The 20,416-nt window shown below is 43.1% G+C and overlaps 1 protein-coding gene across 1 annotated transcript; it reads left to right on the top strand.

Annotated features, from left to right (window-relative positions):
* Window positions 1–539: 539 nt before the first annotated feature.
* On the top strand, window positions 540–18,035 carry tspan1 (tetraspanin 1). Its single transcript, XM_084066917.1, has 8 exons — window positions 540–815; window positions 1,193–1,255; window positions 5,360–5,566; window positions 8,526–8,600; window positions 14,020–14,118; window positions 16,256–16,402; window positions 17,109–17,192; window positions 17,670–18,035. Exons 2-8 carry the CDS (start codon window positions 1,199–1,201, stop codon window positions 17,727–17,729), a joined length of 729 nt encoding a protein of 242 aa, XP_083923043.1. The 5' UTR covers window positions 540–815; window positions 1,193–1,198; the 3' UTR covers window positions 17,730–18,035.
* Window positions 18,036–20,416: the final 2,381 nt, after the last annotated feature.

Raw genomic sequence — 20,416 nt, 5'->3', positions numbered from 1 at the left:
GAAACCTCCCGGATCCAAGACTGTCACTCTACCTCCTGAGCGACTGTCACCCCATACTGTAGACATGCTCTCATCCCACACAATAAAACTGCAGTGACATAACAATTTAACGTACACAAATCATTACATAATAATCTCAGAGGTAGTATATCACTATAGTAATGACAGTATAAGTTTATTGTGACACCTTGTCATGGGTTGCATCAAACTCTGTGGGGATTTATTTCATGCCTTTTAGGGATGGATAGGGTGTGTGTGTGTGTGTGTGTGTGTGTGTGTGTGTGTGTGTGTGTGTGTGTGTGTGTTAGATAACATTTTAAGTTGCATGATAGGGGTCATATCATCTGGATAGCCAAATCTCTGACAAGTGAAGTGTACAACTATGTCACACTGTACCTGCAGGGGTCAGGCCTGCCACCTGAGCCATTATCCGACTGTGTCTGTCCTCAACCTGAACAATTGGCACCTGCTGTCACCTATATCCTTCCCAAAGCACCACACCCAGTCCGCCCGACAGTTCTGCCTGAGGAAAACACCATCATGACATTTCACGCCACGGGCTCCAGTAGTTAAGTCGTTATAACTGACAAACACGCACACTTGCTCATATTTTTTCGCACACATATATCCACCCACTGACAAACTCACCTCAGCACACCTGAACTAAGCTCAGAGAAACAGCATTCTGATTTTGTGTGATAAAGCTACTTTTTGTTTGTCGAGGAGGTCAACAGGGACTCTCCAAACCAACAACATTTTAGGCAAGTGAGAGTAGTCCTATTCACCAAAAACAACAAGTGCTTTCATTCAAAAAGGTAAGATTTTTTATCTTGTATGCCTGTATGATGTCACTGAATGTAAAGAATAAAGAAAAATGTTTATTTCAAATTATTTTCCTGTAACCTTGTTTGGCATTAGATTTTCCATTTACCACGTCTCTCTCTGAACATGTTCACAGAGCTTGGCTCTTTTTTCCCCTTCATCATTAAGAGCCATTGTCAGCAGTGTAATTTTCAAAGAGTAATTTCAAAGAAGGATGTGAGCTGAATGTAATAGTGTGGCACGCGTGTGGATGATTGGACCTGTGCACAGTTTCGTGGCTCTGTGCGCGCATGCATGTGAGCGAGAGATAGAAGGAGTGGGCTGATGAAAGAAGAAATGCAATAATTTATCTTCTCCTTTTTTATTACAGATTAAAATGGGGTGCTTCACATTCTTCAAGTTTATGATGGCCGTGTTCAACTTGCTTATCTGTGTAAGTATGTTTCCGGCTTTGATTGCGCGCATGCATGCATGCATGCATTGGAGGTGGGGGTTTAGTGGGGGAGTCAAGGGGTCGTGGTTGGTGGTGGGGGGAGAGTAATTGCGTTTGTTCATTTATTGCGTGAAATCTTTACGGGGAAAACCATGTGTGGAGGAAACAAACAATGGCAATTGCTGCAATGCATAGGAAATCGTTTAACACACACACACATTTAACACATAAGACATTATGCAAACATCTCAAATCACTGAGCGAGGAACCCTAAACGATAGTCCCTCTCCTCCTACAGTACCATCTCCAAACACACGCACACACACACACACACACACACACACACACACACACACACACACACACACACACACACACACACACACACACACACACTCTCTCTCACTCTTTCCCATCACCGCAGCAATTTTCATCTCATTAACTTCAAAGGCTCTAATTTTTGCTACCTCCGAACGTCTCACCCCTAACACTGATAACTAATGTGGTGGGTGAAATGGAGGGAAACTTTGGCGAGGGTAAGCTGAATTCGTCCGCCGAGTCGAGCCCACCTGGACTCCCACTGTCACCGGAACGGGCCGCACAGATGACGCTTGTATATACCGCGAGTCATCATTTTTTCCTCCCATTTCCCCATTTCTGCCCAAGTGCACTTCTTTGATAAATTCAGTGCGGCAGCACCACTGATGATGATGATGATGATGGTGGTGGTGGTGGTGGTGGTAGTGATGGATGTCTCTTTGAAATGTTATCCAGCAGAGCAGAATGATGAACTGAATCCGCTCAGCTCGTCACCCAAAAAAAAGGGGGGGCGCTTTGAAGCCGCTGTTGTAAAAAGACACAGCACTTCCAATGACCACGGTGAAGGAATTCAAAGTTTGATGCTTCAAAGTTATCTCAGGAGGATGAGTTTCCTCCAGTTGCGATCTCACTCTCTGTTGAGGGAAATGTCTTCTTTTTCAAATCAGAATTGCCCTTAAATGAGACCCAGTGTGGTAGCTTTAGGAGATAATTCGTCCTCGCAATTGTCATCCTACAGCCTTTTCTTTTTCAGGTGGGGTGAACAAGTGCGCAGTGAAAACACAACTCAAATTTTGAAGGCATAGTGTATTAATACTGCACTGTGGTATCAAGTAAATGCTTTTGAAAAAGTGAGACTTTGACTGTATATCTCTTTCACGGTGCATTACATTGGCGTGTCCCCTGGAACCCATCAAAATGCATTGGAAATTAGAGGCTGTCTTCCCGTTTGGAAGGTCTCTCCATGTCTGATCATTGTCTGAGCTCTGCGGCTAAATCAGATTGTCTGCTCCCAGTAATATGACCCTCAGAAAATGAGCTACACTCAGCTGATGTCTTTCTCATCCCAGACCTTTCAGAGCGCACCAATTCCAATTTCAATTGAAGTAGGATGGCCCCTCTTTCCTTTTCATACTCTATATCTCTATATATACATATGTATATACAGTATATGGTCCTATTATGTAGCCTGCTATTCATTCTCTTCTCTTCTAACCTCAATAGGTTATATTTCCTTCCTCTATAGTATGACCTTTCATTTTACCCCAGTTTCTTTCCCCTTTAAGACAAAAAAGAGAGTAACCTGATTTATGGAAAATCTTTAGCCATGTGGGTGCTCACCTGATAGGGCACACGCCTGAATATGGCACGCCATCAAACGGATTAGTCTGCTTTGAGAACAAAACAAAAAAAAAAGATAATGTGCCTGCTACAATTATACCTGTAGAAGGATGATGGTGTCAGACGTGGAGTTAGAGGGGGGATATGCTTGTCTTATCACATTTACCCAGCGGGGCGCTGATGGTAAGGAACAGATGCAGGGGAAGATGAGACAAGGGGAGATATACCGGAGTGAAAGGTACAGTAGGAGAGGAGAGGGGTGTAGGTACAGAAACAGAGAAAGAGGGAGAGAGAGAGAGAGGGCAGAGAGAGCAACAGTATCCAAAAGAGGAAGAGAACGAGTGTGATTGAGCTAGAGAGGAAGAAGCGAGTGAGTGAAGGAGAAGTAGAGAAAGCGAGTTGGAAGGGGGGCCAGAGTAACAGAGAGAGAGAGAGATAGAGAGAGGAAGAGACATGCAGGATTGAGTTAGTGAGAGGCAGAGAGAGTGAGGGAGAGACGGAGGGGGGGTAACAGAGATATGATTCCCAGGTGGAAGGCATCACGGTTTTGACAGGACGCAGGGGCCGTGATGGGAAGCAGAGGGCCCTCCGTGTATGACTACAGCCTGCCTGATTGGCCCTGACAGACAATATCAGGTTTTGGAGGCGCTTTACTGAGGAGGATGACAAATGAATAGGAACCCACCGCAGTGACCCACTCAGAGAGAGAAAGAGGTGGACGAGAGGGGGGTGGATGATGGGGGAAAAGCCAGGGAAGACAGAGAATGAAGAGGTCGAGAGAGACGGGAGGGACAAAGACACAGAAAGAGACACGAAGAGATGGACACCGGTGGGGACAGGGTGGAGGGTGGGGTGGTTTCCAGGTAATGGAAAACTTTTGACATACTTCCACCACAAACAGGTTTTACAGGTGTTTTCTTTTTTGTCAATAGATTCGTATGAATGCGCTTCAAACTCCCCTGGGCAAAAACAGTACTCTGCCACTCGTGTTTCATTTCCAGAGATTTCCTCAGCAGAGATTTCCTGTAATGCAGTCCTGATGACTGCACATCTGTTATATCATCAGAAACCTCGTCCAACATTTACACGTCATGCTGGGTATCTTTAGACGCGTAAGCGTTATACTTCGGCTATTTTCACCCTCTAATGACATGTCCAAAATAGGGACGCCACGCTTAAAGTGGTTAACTGCAGGCTTGCATCTTAAAAGTGGCATATTGGCAGTCCCAGGGCACTAAATTTCTACAAAGAGAAAATAAGAAGAAGAAAAAATCAGCCTGAGGGCTAAAAAGTTTAGCAACCAGCAGCTTTCCAACAGCTGCCTGCTTTCTCCATCATTGTCCATGTCATAATCCCATGGCCTACTTCTGTACGCCCCAAGGTCGGCTTTATCTGCCTGCACAAGATCATCCTGAATGGACCTCTGTCCATTATGCCTCCATGACATAAGTAGAGAGATAAAGGGGGTCATGGGAAAAGGGCAGTTGTTTGCTTTAAGAGAGAGAGGTAAAAAAGAGGCCGTGTTCTAGCTGGAGTTGGGTATATAATGTATAATGTTAAGCCCCGGGCAGCTTCTCTCCATCTCTCACACACACACACACACACACACACACACACACACACACACACACACACACACACGCACACACACACACGCACACACACACACACACACACACACACACACACACTCTCTCCCTTTCCTTTCTGACAAAAGAGTCTCTTCTGAATCCCCTCAAAGGATGGTAGGTAGGTCATAGTGTCAACTAGAAGTAATGGTAGGAGAGGGTCTGTGATGTAAAGGGGCCTCTCGTTTCCAAAACTTATTATCATATCAAGAGCTGCTGGCTTGACCCCCTCCATCTAAATGACCGCCAGGCAAACGGATGATTGACAATTTAACTGTCATTGTAAGCCACGGATTACATGCTTTGTAAAGCCCACTGGTCCTTGCATACCTTTGTCAAGTGTGCGAGACAATGATTTGTGTGCATGTGTGTGTGGGCGTGAGCGCACACGCACACACACACACACACACACACACACACACACACACACACACACACACACACACACACACACACACACACAATATAATTTATTCACATACATATGTATATGTATGTAGGTGTCTGTGTGTCTTGGCATGCACACTACAGACTACAGTATGTGTGTACATGTGCATGTGCTAAACACATGAACCCTCCCGTCTCTAAAAAAAAAAAAAGTAGGTGAACATTTGGCGGAAACAGCAGATCTACAAGCTCTCAAAACGCTGAGAAGCGACACGTTGTGAGCTTGTAGATTGGCTATTTTCAGCAACGAGATTTGGTGTACAGGGGAAAACACGAGGGGCCCAAGTTTAGACCCCTGGGGTCTAACGAAGTATATACAGTTTAAGTTATTAAGTTCACTCACCCTGTGTGCATGTGTCTTCACTTCCAGGTGGGGGGTCTGACCCTGGTGGCCATGGGGATATGGGTGAGTGTGGACGGGGGCTCCTTCCTCCAGATTCTAGGGCCGTTCTCCAGCCAGGCCACGCAGTTCGTCAACGTGGGCTTCTTCGTCATCGCCATCGGGGGTGTGCTGGTCCTGCTGGGGCTCCTTGGCTGTTGTGGCGCACACAAGGAGAGCAAGTGTCTGCTGCTCACAGTGAGTGGATTAAGGGCCATTCACGCCAAGCACAATAACTATAACGATAACAATAACGATAAAAATCAACAACTTATGACAATGATAGTGATGAACGATATTGTTTGGATCACTTTCTCAGCGATTTTATGAACGATAGAAACACTGACAGTCAATCAAAATCCATCAGGAGGACATCTGGGATGTAATCGGTCTCAGATCACCCTCGGAATATTAACAGAGATGTGGAGACGATTATGAATAGCTATTTGAGATATTCTTCTAGTCTGATTTTGGATATCGTAAATATTGTGATATGACATAAGTCTTTTCTTGGTTTTAATCCTAGTATAAACCTATTTTATACTTTAAAAAATAACAAAAGTCTACTTTTGTCTTCTCTTATAGATCTGCTATTTTGGCAATTTTTTAACAGTTTGGGGGAAAGTATATTATAGTCACAATACGATATTATCACAAAATTGATATCAAGGTATTTTGTAAAAAAACATTGTGATATTTGATATAACACCATAACACCCAATCCAGCCATATAAACATAGCTGTATTTTCTTTACTTTGAATGTATATCTTTTTGGGGGCCAAATGTATTAAAACATCACCAAACTTACCTGAACATCAGTGCAGTTAAAGGTGTAGTGAAATGAAAAATGTTTTTCACACTTTTAGAGCATCTCCGTGGTCATCATATAGGCATACCTAACAATAGATGTCTTCAAATAATTGAATTTTTGTGTATTTTTATATCAAAAGTCCCTAAAAAGCCAATCTTAATTACTTCCTGTAAACGAAAACGTGCTGCGTGATGACATAACAGCTTTCATGAATGTAAATTAATCTTGATTACATGCACCTGTTTGATTCCCATAACTGCACGTTCTTCAAACATCGCTGATTTTAATTACAGAGCGACTCCGTTTTGAATCTCATTCAAGATGACATCCAGACGGTGTATTACTCATTTTAAACTTAATCTGCACACTAAAATATGTATCTGAAAACATTATAGGTCAGAAATAAGCCACGTAGTACTAAACGTGCTTCACTGGCCGTCTCTCACTTGTAAACAAACACTAGCCGTGTTGCGCACGACTGAGAAGTGATTGAGATTCCAAAGTCCCATAGCCTGAAGGGATGGCGACGACGTTTCAGATCGACTGAATCTTCAAAATAAAATGACCGAAAATGTAATTTAGTTTTTTTTATTTTCAGCTACCCTTCATCAATCCATATTTTAGAATGCATTGATAACATAGCTTCGTCAAAACAAGACTGTGCGATCTGTTGCTAGCAATTTACAGCAGTTTGTATTTGTAAACAGTAGTAACAAAGTGAGCTTTGATTGGCATAGCAGAATCTCCACTGTACTGGCAATAAAGTGTCTTTAAAAAAAAGAAAGACAAGCTGGGCCTCCCTTGATGATCTACAGTACATGTATGGCTATTGAAGAAGGACATGTCATTAAGTTATGATACTTTGCTAAATTGAAAATGTGGGTTTTCGTACCAAAACACCTTATCTTACGTAGATAGTAACAGTAGTGATTATAAAACAGAAAAACATTGTCTCAGGTGGTACTTATATACAACTCAGGCATATTTCTTGCAATTAGGTCTATGTACAGGCCCCATTCTAAAAGGATGGTGCCTTCAGTGCCATGCCATAACACTAACCTTGTAATGATATTTAATGTGTTGGATTACCTAACTCAAGCAAGTTAAAAGTTTCTGCTAAAGTTAAAAGTTGATGTTCATACCGTACTGAAATTAACTGAATCCAATGGCTTCCTCATACCCCAAACAAACATGTTTTGAAAAAAGGTTGGCAGTAATCTCAATGTACTGTGAGTCATAGTCAATGGGCTTAACATGACAGACCACTGGTATGGTTCTTTAAGAAGCAGAAGGAAAATGTATATCAGCATTGAGGAAAAGGCTGAACATCAGTGTTCTGAGAATGCGGATGCTGTCAAAAATGAAACAAGAGTTGTCCCATGGGTCAAAATTCTGAATGATCTTAAGAAGCTGTAGAATGCTTGAAGGGAGTTATATATTACATGATTATGTGTCAAAATTCTATGAGCATCAACATGAAATGTAGCCTCATCATCAACAATGCCACAGAATGTGTGAAGTTGCACAGACAGCTCGGCCATTTCCGGTATGTCGCACAACCTTGGCTGCGCTCGCAGCCCAGCCACCCCAGCAACACCTACATCATCAGCAACCCCACCCTCCCATACATTCAGACGGGGAGCGTGAACATTATTATGCTCATTAACGATGGGTGCTAACTACCACTTTGTCCAATGCTGTGAGTCTAATGAGTGGCAGAGGCAGCACATTTCCCCCCCATACGGCCCCCATCACGTCCACATCCTCCCATTGGGCTTGAATGATGACGGTGCACTGGAGCCAGCTATAGCACGGCTGACAGCGCAGGATGAGATGCTTATCTAGTGCCCCGTTTTCTCCCCGTGTTCCGAGAGAAACAGCCTCCCTATCGCGGGAGCTGTAATGGACTGAATGATAGAATGGATGGGCTGACAGAATGGGATCCATTCCAGCTCTTGTGTTCCTTATTGTCCTTTTGTGTAATCAGCCGAGCCTGATCGGCAATCTCTGTGATTGCATGGTGGAACAATGGCTGATTAGAAGGCCATGGGGTGGTGTAGTGGCCCTGTGTGCGCGCATACTGTACGTGTGTGCACGTGCATGTGTGGGTGCATGTGTGTGCGTGTGTGCGTGTGTGCGTGTGTGTGTGTGTTGGGAGTGGGGTGTTCATGCAAGAACATTTTTCTTTATTTTTTAAATAAAGTGAATTAACAGAAATCAGAATGTATAAAGATTGTGTGATGCTGCGCATCACGAAAAATGTGAGCCAATTAGATGCCAATTAAAGAATGAATAGCCACTTTTCCACAGACAAATTCACTACATGCTGTTATGTCCCCATGCAGTTCTTCTCCATCATCCTGGTCATCTTCATCGCCGAGGTGGCTGCTGCAGTGGTGGCCCTGGCCTACTCTTCATTTGTAAGTTTGTTCTGATCTCTCTCTCTGTCTGTCTGTCTGTCTTTCTGTCTGTCCCTGTTCCGTTTTCTCCTCCTGTATCCTGTATCAGTCTCTTTAACTCTATAATATTCCTCCCATCCCACCTCTTTCTTTCACTCTCACTCACTCTACTTCTTTCTCATCACCCTTGTACCTCCTCTCTCTCTCTCTCTCTCTTTCTCTCTCTCTCTCTCTCTCTCTCTCTCTCTCTCTCTCTCTCTCTCTCTCTCTCTCGATTTTTATCTCCATGTAAATTTTCCATCACAGCCACAGCCATCATTGAATTACCGGCTTTATGTCCGCCTCAGTACATTCGGCTACTTAATGACTCCAGGATTGCCCGGGGCCGTGTGCGATGTCTCTCACTTTGAGCAATTTATTACTCGGGAATATTGAAGCTAAAGCATTTTATATGCAAAACAGCCTATTTACATATATGGGTCGGCCACCCTTCCTCCCTTCCTCCCTCTCTCTCTCTCTCCTCTCTCTCTCTCTCTCTCTCTCTCTCTCTCTCTCTCTCTCTCTCTCTCTCTCTCTCTCTCTCTCTCTCTCTCTCTCTCTCTCTCTCTCTCTCTCTCTCTCTCTCTCTCTCTCTCTCTCTCTCTCTCTCTCTCTCTCTCTCTCTCTCTCTCTCTTTCTCTCTATTTCTCTCTCACACACACACACGCACACGCACACACACACACACACACACACACACACACACACACACACACACACACACACACACACACACACACACGCACACGTTCCCTCACACGCACACGCTCCCTTCCCATTTAGTGTCATGTATAATAATTACAAGGATTTCAAAAGAGCTGTGTAAAAAGGTGTTAGCCAAGACTGGGCTCCTAATAAAGGAAGTAGAAAGTGCTCCCCCCCCCCCAATCAGAGGGTGTATCTGAGTCCCCGAGAGCGAGGGGAAGATAATCTAATGCACGTCCATCTGCAGTGAGGAGGTGATGAGTGGAGGGTGGACTGCACGCTGCCCAGGAATCTCATTTGTTTGCGCTTGTGTTCCTGGTATACCACTCTGAGCTGCGGCTACCAAGTATCTCTCTCTCTCTCACTCTCTCTCTCTCTCTCTCTCTCTCTGTTAACAAATGTATTCTGCTCCTCTCCAATCCCCGGTGAGCAAGCTCTCACACAAAGAGACATCAACCACCAAGCAAGAGTTTGGTGTGTGTGTGTGTGTGTGTGTGTGTGTGTGTGTGTGTGTGTGTGTGTGTGTGTGTGTGTGTGTGTGTGTGTGTGTGTGTGTGTGTGTGTGTGTGTGTGTGTGTGTGTGTGTGTGTGTGTGTGTGTGTGTGTACTTGCATTACTATACTTGTAAGGACCATTATGTCCCTACAATTATAGTAGAATATGAGAAATAGACATAGTGAGGACCACTTTCTTTGTCCTCACAAGAGAAATGGTTGTTTTTAATAAAGAAAGAATTGGGGGAGTTACGCTTACCATTAGGAAAACATTCAGGCTGTGGTCATGGTTAGGCTTAGGTTTATGGGTTAGGGTTAGAGTTATGTCTGTTTTATAATTAGCTGATAATAATTAGTTGCTAATTACTGATCTGCAAGCTCACAAAATGAGCTTGTAGAGCGTGTGAGCATGTAGATCGTCTATTTTCGGCTCTAGGTTTAGGGTTAAAAATGTAATAATAAAAAAAATTGCACTCATGAAATTGCTGTTCTAAAATATGGACGTCCTCACAAGTTTAGTAAAACAAACGTGTGTGTGTGTGTGTGTGTGTGTGTGTGTGTGTGTGTGTGTGTGTGTGTGTGTGTGTGTGTGTGTGTGTGTGTGTGTGTGTGTGTGTGTGTGTGTGTGTGTGTGTCTGTGTGTGTGTGTGTCTGTACCTTTGTCCTTGGAGGCTGAGCTAGGAGAGTTGCTGAGGTTGTTTTGTTGAAATAAATCTGCCCATCTCTCGCCTGTCATTTATAAAGCCCACCAAACCAAGCCTAGCAATCTAAAAGGCATCTGGCGAGTGGCAAATCAACTGCACGTCCGTGCCTAGACGTGCGTATGCCTGTGCACGTGTGCGCGCGTGCCTTTGCGCGTATGTATGCCTCTGGCTGTGTTTTGTCTGTGTGAATGTGTGTCCACCAGAACAAAAACGAGAGAGAGATGATGTGGGTTATTGTTTTTACCTTAATGGAACGTGTGCCATAAATCATAGATTTCTCTTTCTTTAAAAGATAGCAGATATTATGGTTAGAGCCAATTTAGATCATTGTTTGTTAGCTCCAGTGCCACCTATTCATTGCACAAACAAAGAACACTGTCCATTCCATCATTGATATGAGTGTGAGAGAGAATCTGTTTGATAAGGGAGACAGTAAACACAATAGCAATGGAATAATGACAATGACCAATATACATCTAATATACATATATATAGCCCCCCCTGTGTCAATAACTGGGAGACAGTGGAGTAGAGGATGAATGAGGACAATAAATATAGTGTTGATCTATTCCATACTTATCTCCCACTGTAAATCTGCCTTTTGGCCATACACCCCCCCCCCCCCCCCCCTTCTAATCTCACCAAAAAAGACAATAACCTTGGGGGTGGTCTGAATAAACTAGGTTTTAATATGCAATTCCAGCATGCATTATGAGAGGCCATCAGCAGTCATGGTTGTTCTATCTCTGCATTGGCCCATAGGTGACCACTGTGCATGATTCACAATTAAAAAAAAGAAATGATATGGACTTCACAATGGATTAATAACACAGAGCGGATCTGACATTTAATGAATAACGCCACTTTCAGCAGGGGGGTAGCTCTCATTTTCAAATGTAATCTGTTATGGATTACAGAGTGATTGCTTTGGAAATTGCCAAATAGGTAACGTAATGTGAGTAATGGTAGTCCTGTAACTTTTGGATTAATAACACAGATATAATGTGACAGATAGTGAATAATGCCACCTGTCATCTACATTTTTCATAACGACCGGACTGCGCTGGGCGTGATGGAGGGAGAGCCTTATACCATTATTGCTTTCATCTTTAAAACAATAACCAATTAACTGACAAGACTGCCTATAGTGGTGCAGAAGCCATAAAAGATAGCAATGATTATCAGTGTTTTAAAACACCATTCAGACGCGTGTTGGATCAATAACACATAAAGCTCTATCATCCCAATTGCTGTGATTGTGAGTGTGTGTGTGTGTGTGTGTGTGTGTGTGTGTGTGTGTGTGTGTGTCCACTACACTGTATTGATAGATGTGTTATCGCCTCCTGCCTCACTACACTATATATGTTAGTACAGGCTTTGTCTTGTCCACCTGCATCTGTGTGTGTGTGTGTGTGTGTGTGTGTGTGTGTGTGTGTGTGTGTGTGTGTGTGTGTGTGTGTGTGTGTGTGTGTGTGTGTGTGTGTGTGTGTGTGTGTGTGTGTGTGTGTGTGTGTGTGTGTGTGTGTGTGTGTGTGTGTGTGTGTGTGTAGGGGAATGCAGCGAGGCGCAGGCCGAGTGACAGTGATGAATTAGCTGGCTGGTAATAACCCTTCTGATCTCAGTCCTTCTCTCTGCTTCTTGGGGGGCACTTTTAATTGTGGCATGTCTCCCTGCATCCCCTTGGGCACTCCCCCCCCCACCGCCTGCCCCTACAATACACTCACACACACACACACACACACACACACACACACACACACACACACACACACACACACACACAGTCACAGGAAAACCACACGCACAAATATACACAAAGACAATATCTCCTTCGAGCCCACAAACATATATGTACACGAAGGCGAGGGCAAACCCTCACACCCACACACACACACACACACACACATATACGCCACAGACCCTCCTTCCCCATCAAATGGGTCTTTGTGCGACTGTACGCGACGGGCTTATTAATCAAAATGGGGGGAAAAAACAGATTGGAGGGAGGGATGGGGGAGCGAGAGAGAGAGGAGAGGAGAGGAGAGGAGAGGAGAGGAAGGGCCATGAAAGCAAGCCAACCTGGGTGTCATAAAGGCATTCCTCCTCAGCGAGTCGGCCCCACACAAAAGCCTCTCCTCCCTGAAAGCGTAGCGTTGCTGTTGGGTGGAAACCTTGTATGTCCAAAACCCTCACTTTTCAGGAAATAGAAAAAAGAACCTATGTCCCAGTGGATCCAGTGAGTGTAGTTATTATTTAGTCAATAACAAGCTCTTGTACAATATTTATGAAACACATTGAGACACCTAACCACTTTCACTTTGAAAATGTAAAAAAAAATAGCCAACATACAAGCTTAAAACCTTTTGCGATGCAACGTGTCGTGAGCTTGTAAACCTGTTATTTTCCCTACTTTTTCGTGACACTCTTGTACGACGAAGTAGACCATTCATTTACGAGAAAACATACTGAGTTAAAATACGGAGATACAAGGTTTCTGCCCGACAGCGGCGATAGTGTTTTGGTGATGTCCATGAAATAAGTACAGTACAGTATGGGATATGAAGCATAAAGGGTGGGGATGAGGGGGGGTTATCCTGTGACCTGACCAAAAAAGACCAGGAGCATCAATATATATGTAAATGTCCCCCATTTACCAGCACAAAGGAAGAGAAGAATGGTGAATAATGGCTCAGTCATTTTATTTTTTCCAGGTGCCAGGCCCACGGTTGTTTATTTCCCAGGTGCTTTGTTTGAGAGAGACGATTTATTTCATTATTGATGCATAGGTGACTCCCGGAGAATTACGTCTTCGCCTATAAAAAAGCAGCTGCCCTTGTTTTATATCAGGGGCTCCCAAACTGTAATGTGTGCGCGTGTGTGCCTATGTGCACATGTGCGTGCGCGCCTGTGTGCGCGCGCGCGCGCGTGTGTGTGTGTGTGTGTGTGTGTGTGTGTGTGTGTGTGTGTGTGTGTGTGCGCGTGCATGCGTGCGTGCGTGCGTGTGTGTACCTGTAGATATGGGACCAGTGGATCTTGACAGCAGGCAGTCAGTGTAGCTCTATGCTCCACAGGTGTACTTCATGTAAGTGTGTGCATCTGGGTGATTTTTATCCCCGCCAGGCCGGAACAACCAGGGGCGGCGATTACATTTTCAGTCCTGTCCATCCATCCAACCGTCGGTCAATAATTCTGTGAACAAATTCCAAATTGGCCTCACTTTACTGTAATGCAGCCTTTAAAACTAGGAAAAGACAACACTTATTTTATGATAGACAATATCCATTCTCATATTGCAATACTGATATATTGTCCAGCCCTAATACGCGACTTAAGGCATATTCATCACTCTCAGTGTGTGTGTGTGTGTGTGTGTGTGTGTGTGTGTGTGTGTGTGTGTGTGTGTGTGTGTGTGTGTGTGTGTGTGCGTGCGTGCGTGCGTGCGTGCGTGCGTGCGTGCGTGCGTGCGTGCGTGCGTGTGCGTGTGTGTGTGTTGGCCAGGCGGAGGGCATCTTGAGAGCATGGGCCACCCCTGCCTTGAAGGAGCAGTACGGCAGTGACCCTGTAGTTACCAAGCTGTGGAACAACACCATGACCGAGGTATGTTTACCATCAACATGAACATTACTGTAGCTTTAAAACAATGCACACTATGACCAACAGGAAAGAATGTGACATATTTTTTTTTATTATTATTTTGCACTCACGCACTGGTCATTTGGTCCTAATTATGAATAAACCGAATCTATAACACATTCAATAAGAGTACTCCCTTTTAGAACTTGTGCCTATCCGTCTGTCAGATTATAAACGTTCACAAATGTACATTATCGTTAAAATGTTTGGTGTGAAATTGTAAAATATCTCTCCTCAAAGGAGTCCTAATGAAAGACTAGGTTGACCACACATGAAAATATTTTAACGGCCCCGTGGAGAGTTTCAGGTACTGTAGAAATCTTCCCCGAAAGTCCTCGGAATCATTCCAACACTGTATCTGGTGCTATTTACCAGTTCATTTCACATACACATACATAATGTACGGTACATTACTGTATGTAGAAAGAAAACGAGTTTTAACCATAGGCTACTAGGTACATTATGTAGGCTACTAGGTACATTATGTACCTAGTAGCCTATGGTTAAAACTTGTTTTCTTTCAAAACTCTTTCTTTACAGCTTGAAAGAAAAACTTTTAAAGAAAACTTTCCTCATTTGACTGTGGTTGAACAATGGCTCTAACATCAGAAAGTGGCGTGTCTGCCTGTATAGTACTTTCAGTATGTCAACAGACGCTTTTGTTGCAAAAATGCTGTTTTTCAGACAGCTTATTTTCTGCAGACCTTGACTTCTTAAAGTCAGCCTGAGACGGAAAAATAAGTAAAGCGCACACACATAGTCCTTATACGTCAAGCTCTTCTGAAGGCAATAGCAAGTGAATGAAACAGATATAAAGCCAATAACTTCCAGCAGCAGTAGCAGTACAAACGGAAAAGATGAACTTGTTCACTTTGATACACAGTCCACAAAGGCCTCCCCTATTAGGCTACTTATTGTTTGTCTGTGTCAAAACTTCCATTGTATGCTTTTTCTTTTAGCTGCCCAAGTGGCGTGGCTGCCTGTATAGTGCCTTCAATATGTCAACAGATGCTTTTGTTGCAAAAGTGCTGTTTTTCAGACATCTTATTATTGTATACTTTCTGCAGACCTTGACTTGTTAAAGTCAGTGTGAGAGGGATAAATAAGTATAGGCCAATATAGCGGACACAGAGTCCTTATACAATAAGCTCTTCTGAACAAAATAGCAAGGCAATGAAATGGATATAAAGCCAATAACAACCAGAAGTACAAACTGAAAAGATGAACTTGTTCAACTTCATGTCAACATGGCAGGCTCACACACATACGGTTAAGAAACTACTTTTTGATGGATCAATCGTTATCCAAGTGACAAAACTACATACTGACAAATTCTATGTTGATACACAGTCCACAAAGGCCTCCCCTATTACTTATTGTTTGTCTGTGTCAAAACTTCCATTGTATGCTTTTTCTTTTAGCTGCCCTAGTGGCGTGGCTGCCTGTATAGTGCCTTCAATATGTCAACAGATGCTTTTGTTGCAAAAGTGCTGTTTTTCAGACATCTTATTATTGTATACTTTCTGCAGACCTTAACTTCTTAAAGTCAGTGTGAGAGGGATAAATAAGTATAGGCCATTATAGCGGACACAGAGTCCTTATACAATATAGCCTGGTTCCATACCATAGACCCCGCCCACTCTCTGAGTGGACTGCCTCTTGGTCTGGAGTTGTAAATGTGAACCTAGGACTTCTCCGGTACAAAATGCGTTGTCCAATGAGAGGCGGAGGTGGGCGTGGGGATCCCTTAAGATTGGTTTAGGGAATTTCTAATCCCCTCCCCCTTGTAATCCCCGACACTGGAGCCAATTTCAGACTGAAGCTCCATGCAGCTTCAGTCTGATAATCAGGCTATATACAATAAGCTCCTCTGAACAAAATAGCAAGGCAATGAAATGGATATAAAGCCAATAACAACCAGAAGTACAAACTGAAAAGATGAACTCGTTCAACTTCATGCCAACAGGCTCACACATATGGTTAAGAACATTTTTGATTGTCCAATTATATGCAAGTTACACAGTCTACAAAACCCTTCCCTATTCCTTTGTTAGTGTTTTTTTTTGTAACACAAAATTTCCATTGTATGTTTTGTCTTTAGATGCAGTGCTGTGGTTTTACCAACTACACAGACTTTATGGATTCCCATTATCTGAACCAGACTGGAGGCTACCTCCCATTGAGCTGTTGCAACCAGTTCAATGGCACCACCTGCAGCCCACCAATGGCACAGCGTAATCCTGTACAGGTGAGGAAGACAACACCTCTTATCTATGATAATCAATGTTATGAGTAATAGCATAACATGTCCCTATTTTAGGCATGCCATTATAGGTGAAAGATGCAAAATTTAAAAAAAAACTTTCAAACGTTTTTGAAAGTAGCCCATGTACAAGCATTTTTGAATAGGGCTTTAGTGGTTAAGTACAGGGGAAAAAGGAAAAAAAGATTATTCATGGCCATTGAGGCACCCATTTCTATAGTATAATATAGTATCTAATGGCTTACCGGCCATTATGTGGCCCGATTACAAGAGGATGTGAAAATGTACTGTTCCATAAGTACAGTCTCGAAATGTACCGCTCAAGGGAGGATAAAATGATCCATTTGGCCCAGTTACAGCTATGGTTTAACTACTTTTGAACTACATTTTTGGAAGAGGAAGACATGTAACACTGTGTCTTTGTCTCTGACAAGGTGACGTAGCTAGTTTTATGTAGCTTCAAAACAATGCAGTTAATAAAAAATATATCTAATTCAGGTCATCATTGATTGTAAATTAGATTAAAAAGTCATGGGCATTGGCCATTAATGTATCTATTTGTACTTGGCTATGTATTATGACGTTAAATCATGAATACACATCTTGGAATATGTGACAAATTCCTCTGAAAAAACATACATAATATGCACATACTGTACATGTGGCTTACCCTGACTGTACTTTGCTCTAGGGATGTTTTGAAGAGATTCTAGAGCTCCTCAAGAGGAATGCCAATATTGTGGGAGGAATAGCAGCAGGAATTGGCATCTTGGAGGTAAGTTCAGTTTATATTCTCACTGTACTCCCTGTAATAGTTAAAACCATTTAAACCTTGTATACGTCTTTGACCGGAGTCCCCCAGGGGTCTATACTATACCCCCTCCTTTTTCCCTCTACACCAAATCTCTTCGCAGAAAGTAGAATATCTACAAGCTCACAACGCATCGCATTGAGACACATTGTGAGCTTGTAGATCTGTTACTTTTGCAGAATGTTCGCCCCCACATTAGGGACGCTATGGTTCATGTGGTTAAAATGACAATGGCGAGAGAGCTGCCCATTCCACACGCAGTGCTAAACACTTAAAAACACAAAGAATCAATCATTATATATACAGTACTAGAAATGCCCTCAGCCAGGTAATTCGAGTTAGTCCGTTTTTTTTATAATGAATGACAATTATTACAAAAATAGATGAGAAGTTTAATCTTCAATTTGAATATTAACCAAAAGTGTGTTTCTTTCTCCCTAGATTGCAGCAATGATTGTGTCAATGTACCTCTACTGTCAAATGGACAAACGAGTCAGCTGAGACTCTGCTATATGTTATACACTCTAAGGATGCTGTTTCATCTCAATCTAGCTGTATTAGGGTATCTTGTGGCATGTCTGTAGAATGAAACGAGTCTCTGAAAACTGATTTGATTTAACTTAAAATGCACAATATAGCTTGCTTATTTTAGATTTTATGTCATAATATGTTTTTCACACTGTACTACTATCACACAAATAGCTGCTTCCCCTCTTAGGAGTTTTTGTTTGTTTGTTTGTTTGTTTGTATTTTTTACTGCAGGGAAATGATCAGTTTTAATTTAAGACACTTATCTATGGAACATGGATGTAGCATAATAAATATATAAATTGAGATGGTGCAATGATTTTACCTAATAAATCCACACATGTTGAATGTAAATATTTCATATTGCCAATAAAATATATCAACCATTTGGCAAGTTGGATTTGCACACATAATCAGTGTGTTGCTCTGTGATTTTCTCATAGACCATGGAATCTGTGTTGACAGGCAGATGGATTTCACAAATGTACATAAGGCTTAAGCACACACACTGTGGCTGCCTTTTGTCTGGTGCTTAAACTTGTTTACTCTTAGATTTCCTACAGCTTTTAGTGGACTAGCTGTCACGTAATGGCATCGTCCAATGGTGAAGTTCCAGATAATGCTTTTGGTGTCGTATTTGGAATAATGTTCATATCCTTTGGGCGACTTTAAGGTCATGGTTGATCCTCATGCCTGCCACGTCAAACGGCACTCAATACAAGTGTGTTGTGTGAAGAATGAGCCACTTTACACACAGTTCGGGCTGGATTTTCCCATAAATGGCAAGGCCCGGGCTGAAAAGGGCACCACGCAGGGCAGCGCTTCAATTCATCTCTGAGCCGTTGCACTGCAGACTATGATTCATTGCCGTTCCATCTCATGCCCTTGAAGACAAGACTGGCCACGTTGTAGGACAAAGCTGAGTAAATATTGACCATTAAAAGCCTTCATAATGGACAAGAGGGATTCAGAGAACCAGTGTTGTTGTGGTTGTGCATCGGGTTATTGCTCCTAAATTAGTGTAATCATCACAGATCCCTGTGCAAATCCATGACAGCGGCCATGCCTTTGTTCCCCAGTGTCTCTTTGACTACGGAGCAACTCTCCCAGAGAGGCAAGGAGAGTGCGAGAGAGAGAGAGAGTGCGAGAGAGAGAGAGAGAGAGAGAGAGAGAGAGAGAGAGAGAGAGAGACAGAAAGAATTAGAGAGAAGTGCAGATGGTGAGGGATAAAGTACAAAAGAGAGACATAGATGAGATGGCAGATGAGAGAGCATCACAGTGAGACAAAAGATGAGCTGGTGAGAACGCCCCAGCATATCCCTTATTTTATCCAGTTCGATTATACATCTGCCAAGTATTTAGAGCTAAAGCTGTCATCATCTCATGCCCAGTGTGCTCTCATCCCATATGTTTAACAATAACCCCCAGGTCTCTGCTCCCTCCCCTCGCCTGTTCTCAGAGGAATGGACTCAAAGCCGTCCAATCAATATTCCATCTACATTCCATCCATCAGCCTCCCTGGCCGGCTCATCAGAATGTTCAATAGGTCAAAAATGACATTTAAAAGGCGCTGTGCCCACCACTTAAGCTTTGATACGAACCAGCAGGTTTTGACTGACAGGCAAAATGACCAGGTTTAAGGCAGGGGCTGATAATGACACGCAGGCTGAATCCAGGAATATGGATAGAGAGAGCATGCTTCATCGTGTGTGTGTGTGTGTGTGTGTGTGTGTGTGTGTGTGTGTGTGTGTGTGTGTGTGCAAACATAGAACTGGGAACAATTGCTGTATATGAAACAAAACGCCAAGATGACCTGGTGGCATTATGACTGATGGGGGAGGGACTTGATTGGTGCCAAGTATACACGCACGCACGCACGCACGCACGCACGCACGCACGCACGCACGCACGCACGCACGCACGCACGCACACACACACACACACGCACACACACACACACACAGGTCTATACTTATCACATACGATTCAGTAAGCCATGAACAAAACCCTACATGCAGCTAAATCCGCTCAGTACAACCTATGCAAATGTTGGTAAACAATAAACATAAAGGATAATACATGCACCGACACCTACACAGGAGCCCATGGCACACACACCTTTTCTCTGGCACCTATAGAAGCTGCCACCCCTGCTACTACAGACGGATTTGGTATCATAAGGATTAAATACCATTCCAGAATCTATTCTATGGAGCCGAGGGAATAAAACATAATGGCGCAAACACTTATAGACATAAGAAATATATCTTCACTTTTGTGAATTTTGTTGGTTCAAAATGTGAATTCATCATTTGCTAATGACAGAGCAGCAATGTTTAACAACTTAAACGCTACGAGTCCCTTAGGGATCTATACTTGGTCTGATCCCTTTTGTCCCTTTACACCAAATCTCTTCACTGAAAATGGCCTATCTACAATCACAATGCAACTCTGAGCATGTAGCTCTGCTATTTTCACAGAATGTTTGCCTATTATATGCCCACAATTGTGACACCTGGGGCCTTTGGATTTTGAGGAAAATCCAGTTCCTGACCTATCTGGACTGAGTCAGGCCTGGGAGAATCTGCACAGGGTCATCACACATTATGAAGTCATGTACTGTAGATGATGTGGTGATATATAGCTCTAAAGGACTCAGC

The sequence above is a fragment of the Gymnoscopelus microlampas genome (assembly GCF_963454915.1).
Source record: "Gymnoscopelus microlampas genome assembly, chromosome: 9".
Lineage (NCBI taxonomy): Eukaryota > Metazoa > Chordata > Actinopteri > Myctophiformes > Myctophidae > Gymnoscopelus > Gymnoscopelus microlampas.
This window is presented reverse-complemented; position numbering and strand designations above follow the sequence as displayed.

Bases quoted from the DNA above. Each gene is read 5' to 3' on its own strand.
- tspan1 (XM_084066917.1), top strand. From the start codon at position 1,199: ATGGGGTGCTTCACATTCTTCAAGTTTATGATGGCCGTGTTCAACTTG. The intron at 1,256-5,359 runs GTAAGTATGTTT...CTTCACTTCCAG, and splicing joins TGTTCAACTTGCTTATCTGT to GTGGGGGGTCTGACCCTGGT. The intron at 17,193-17,669 runs GTAAGTTCAGTT...CTTTCTCCCTAG, and splicing joins CAGGAATTGGCATCTTGGAG to ATTGCAGCAATGATTGTGTC.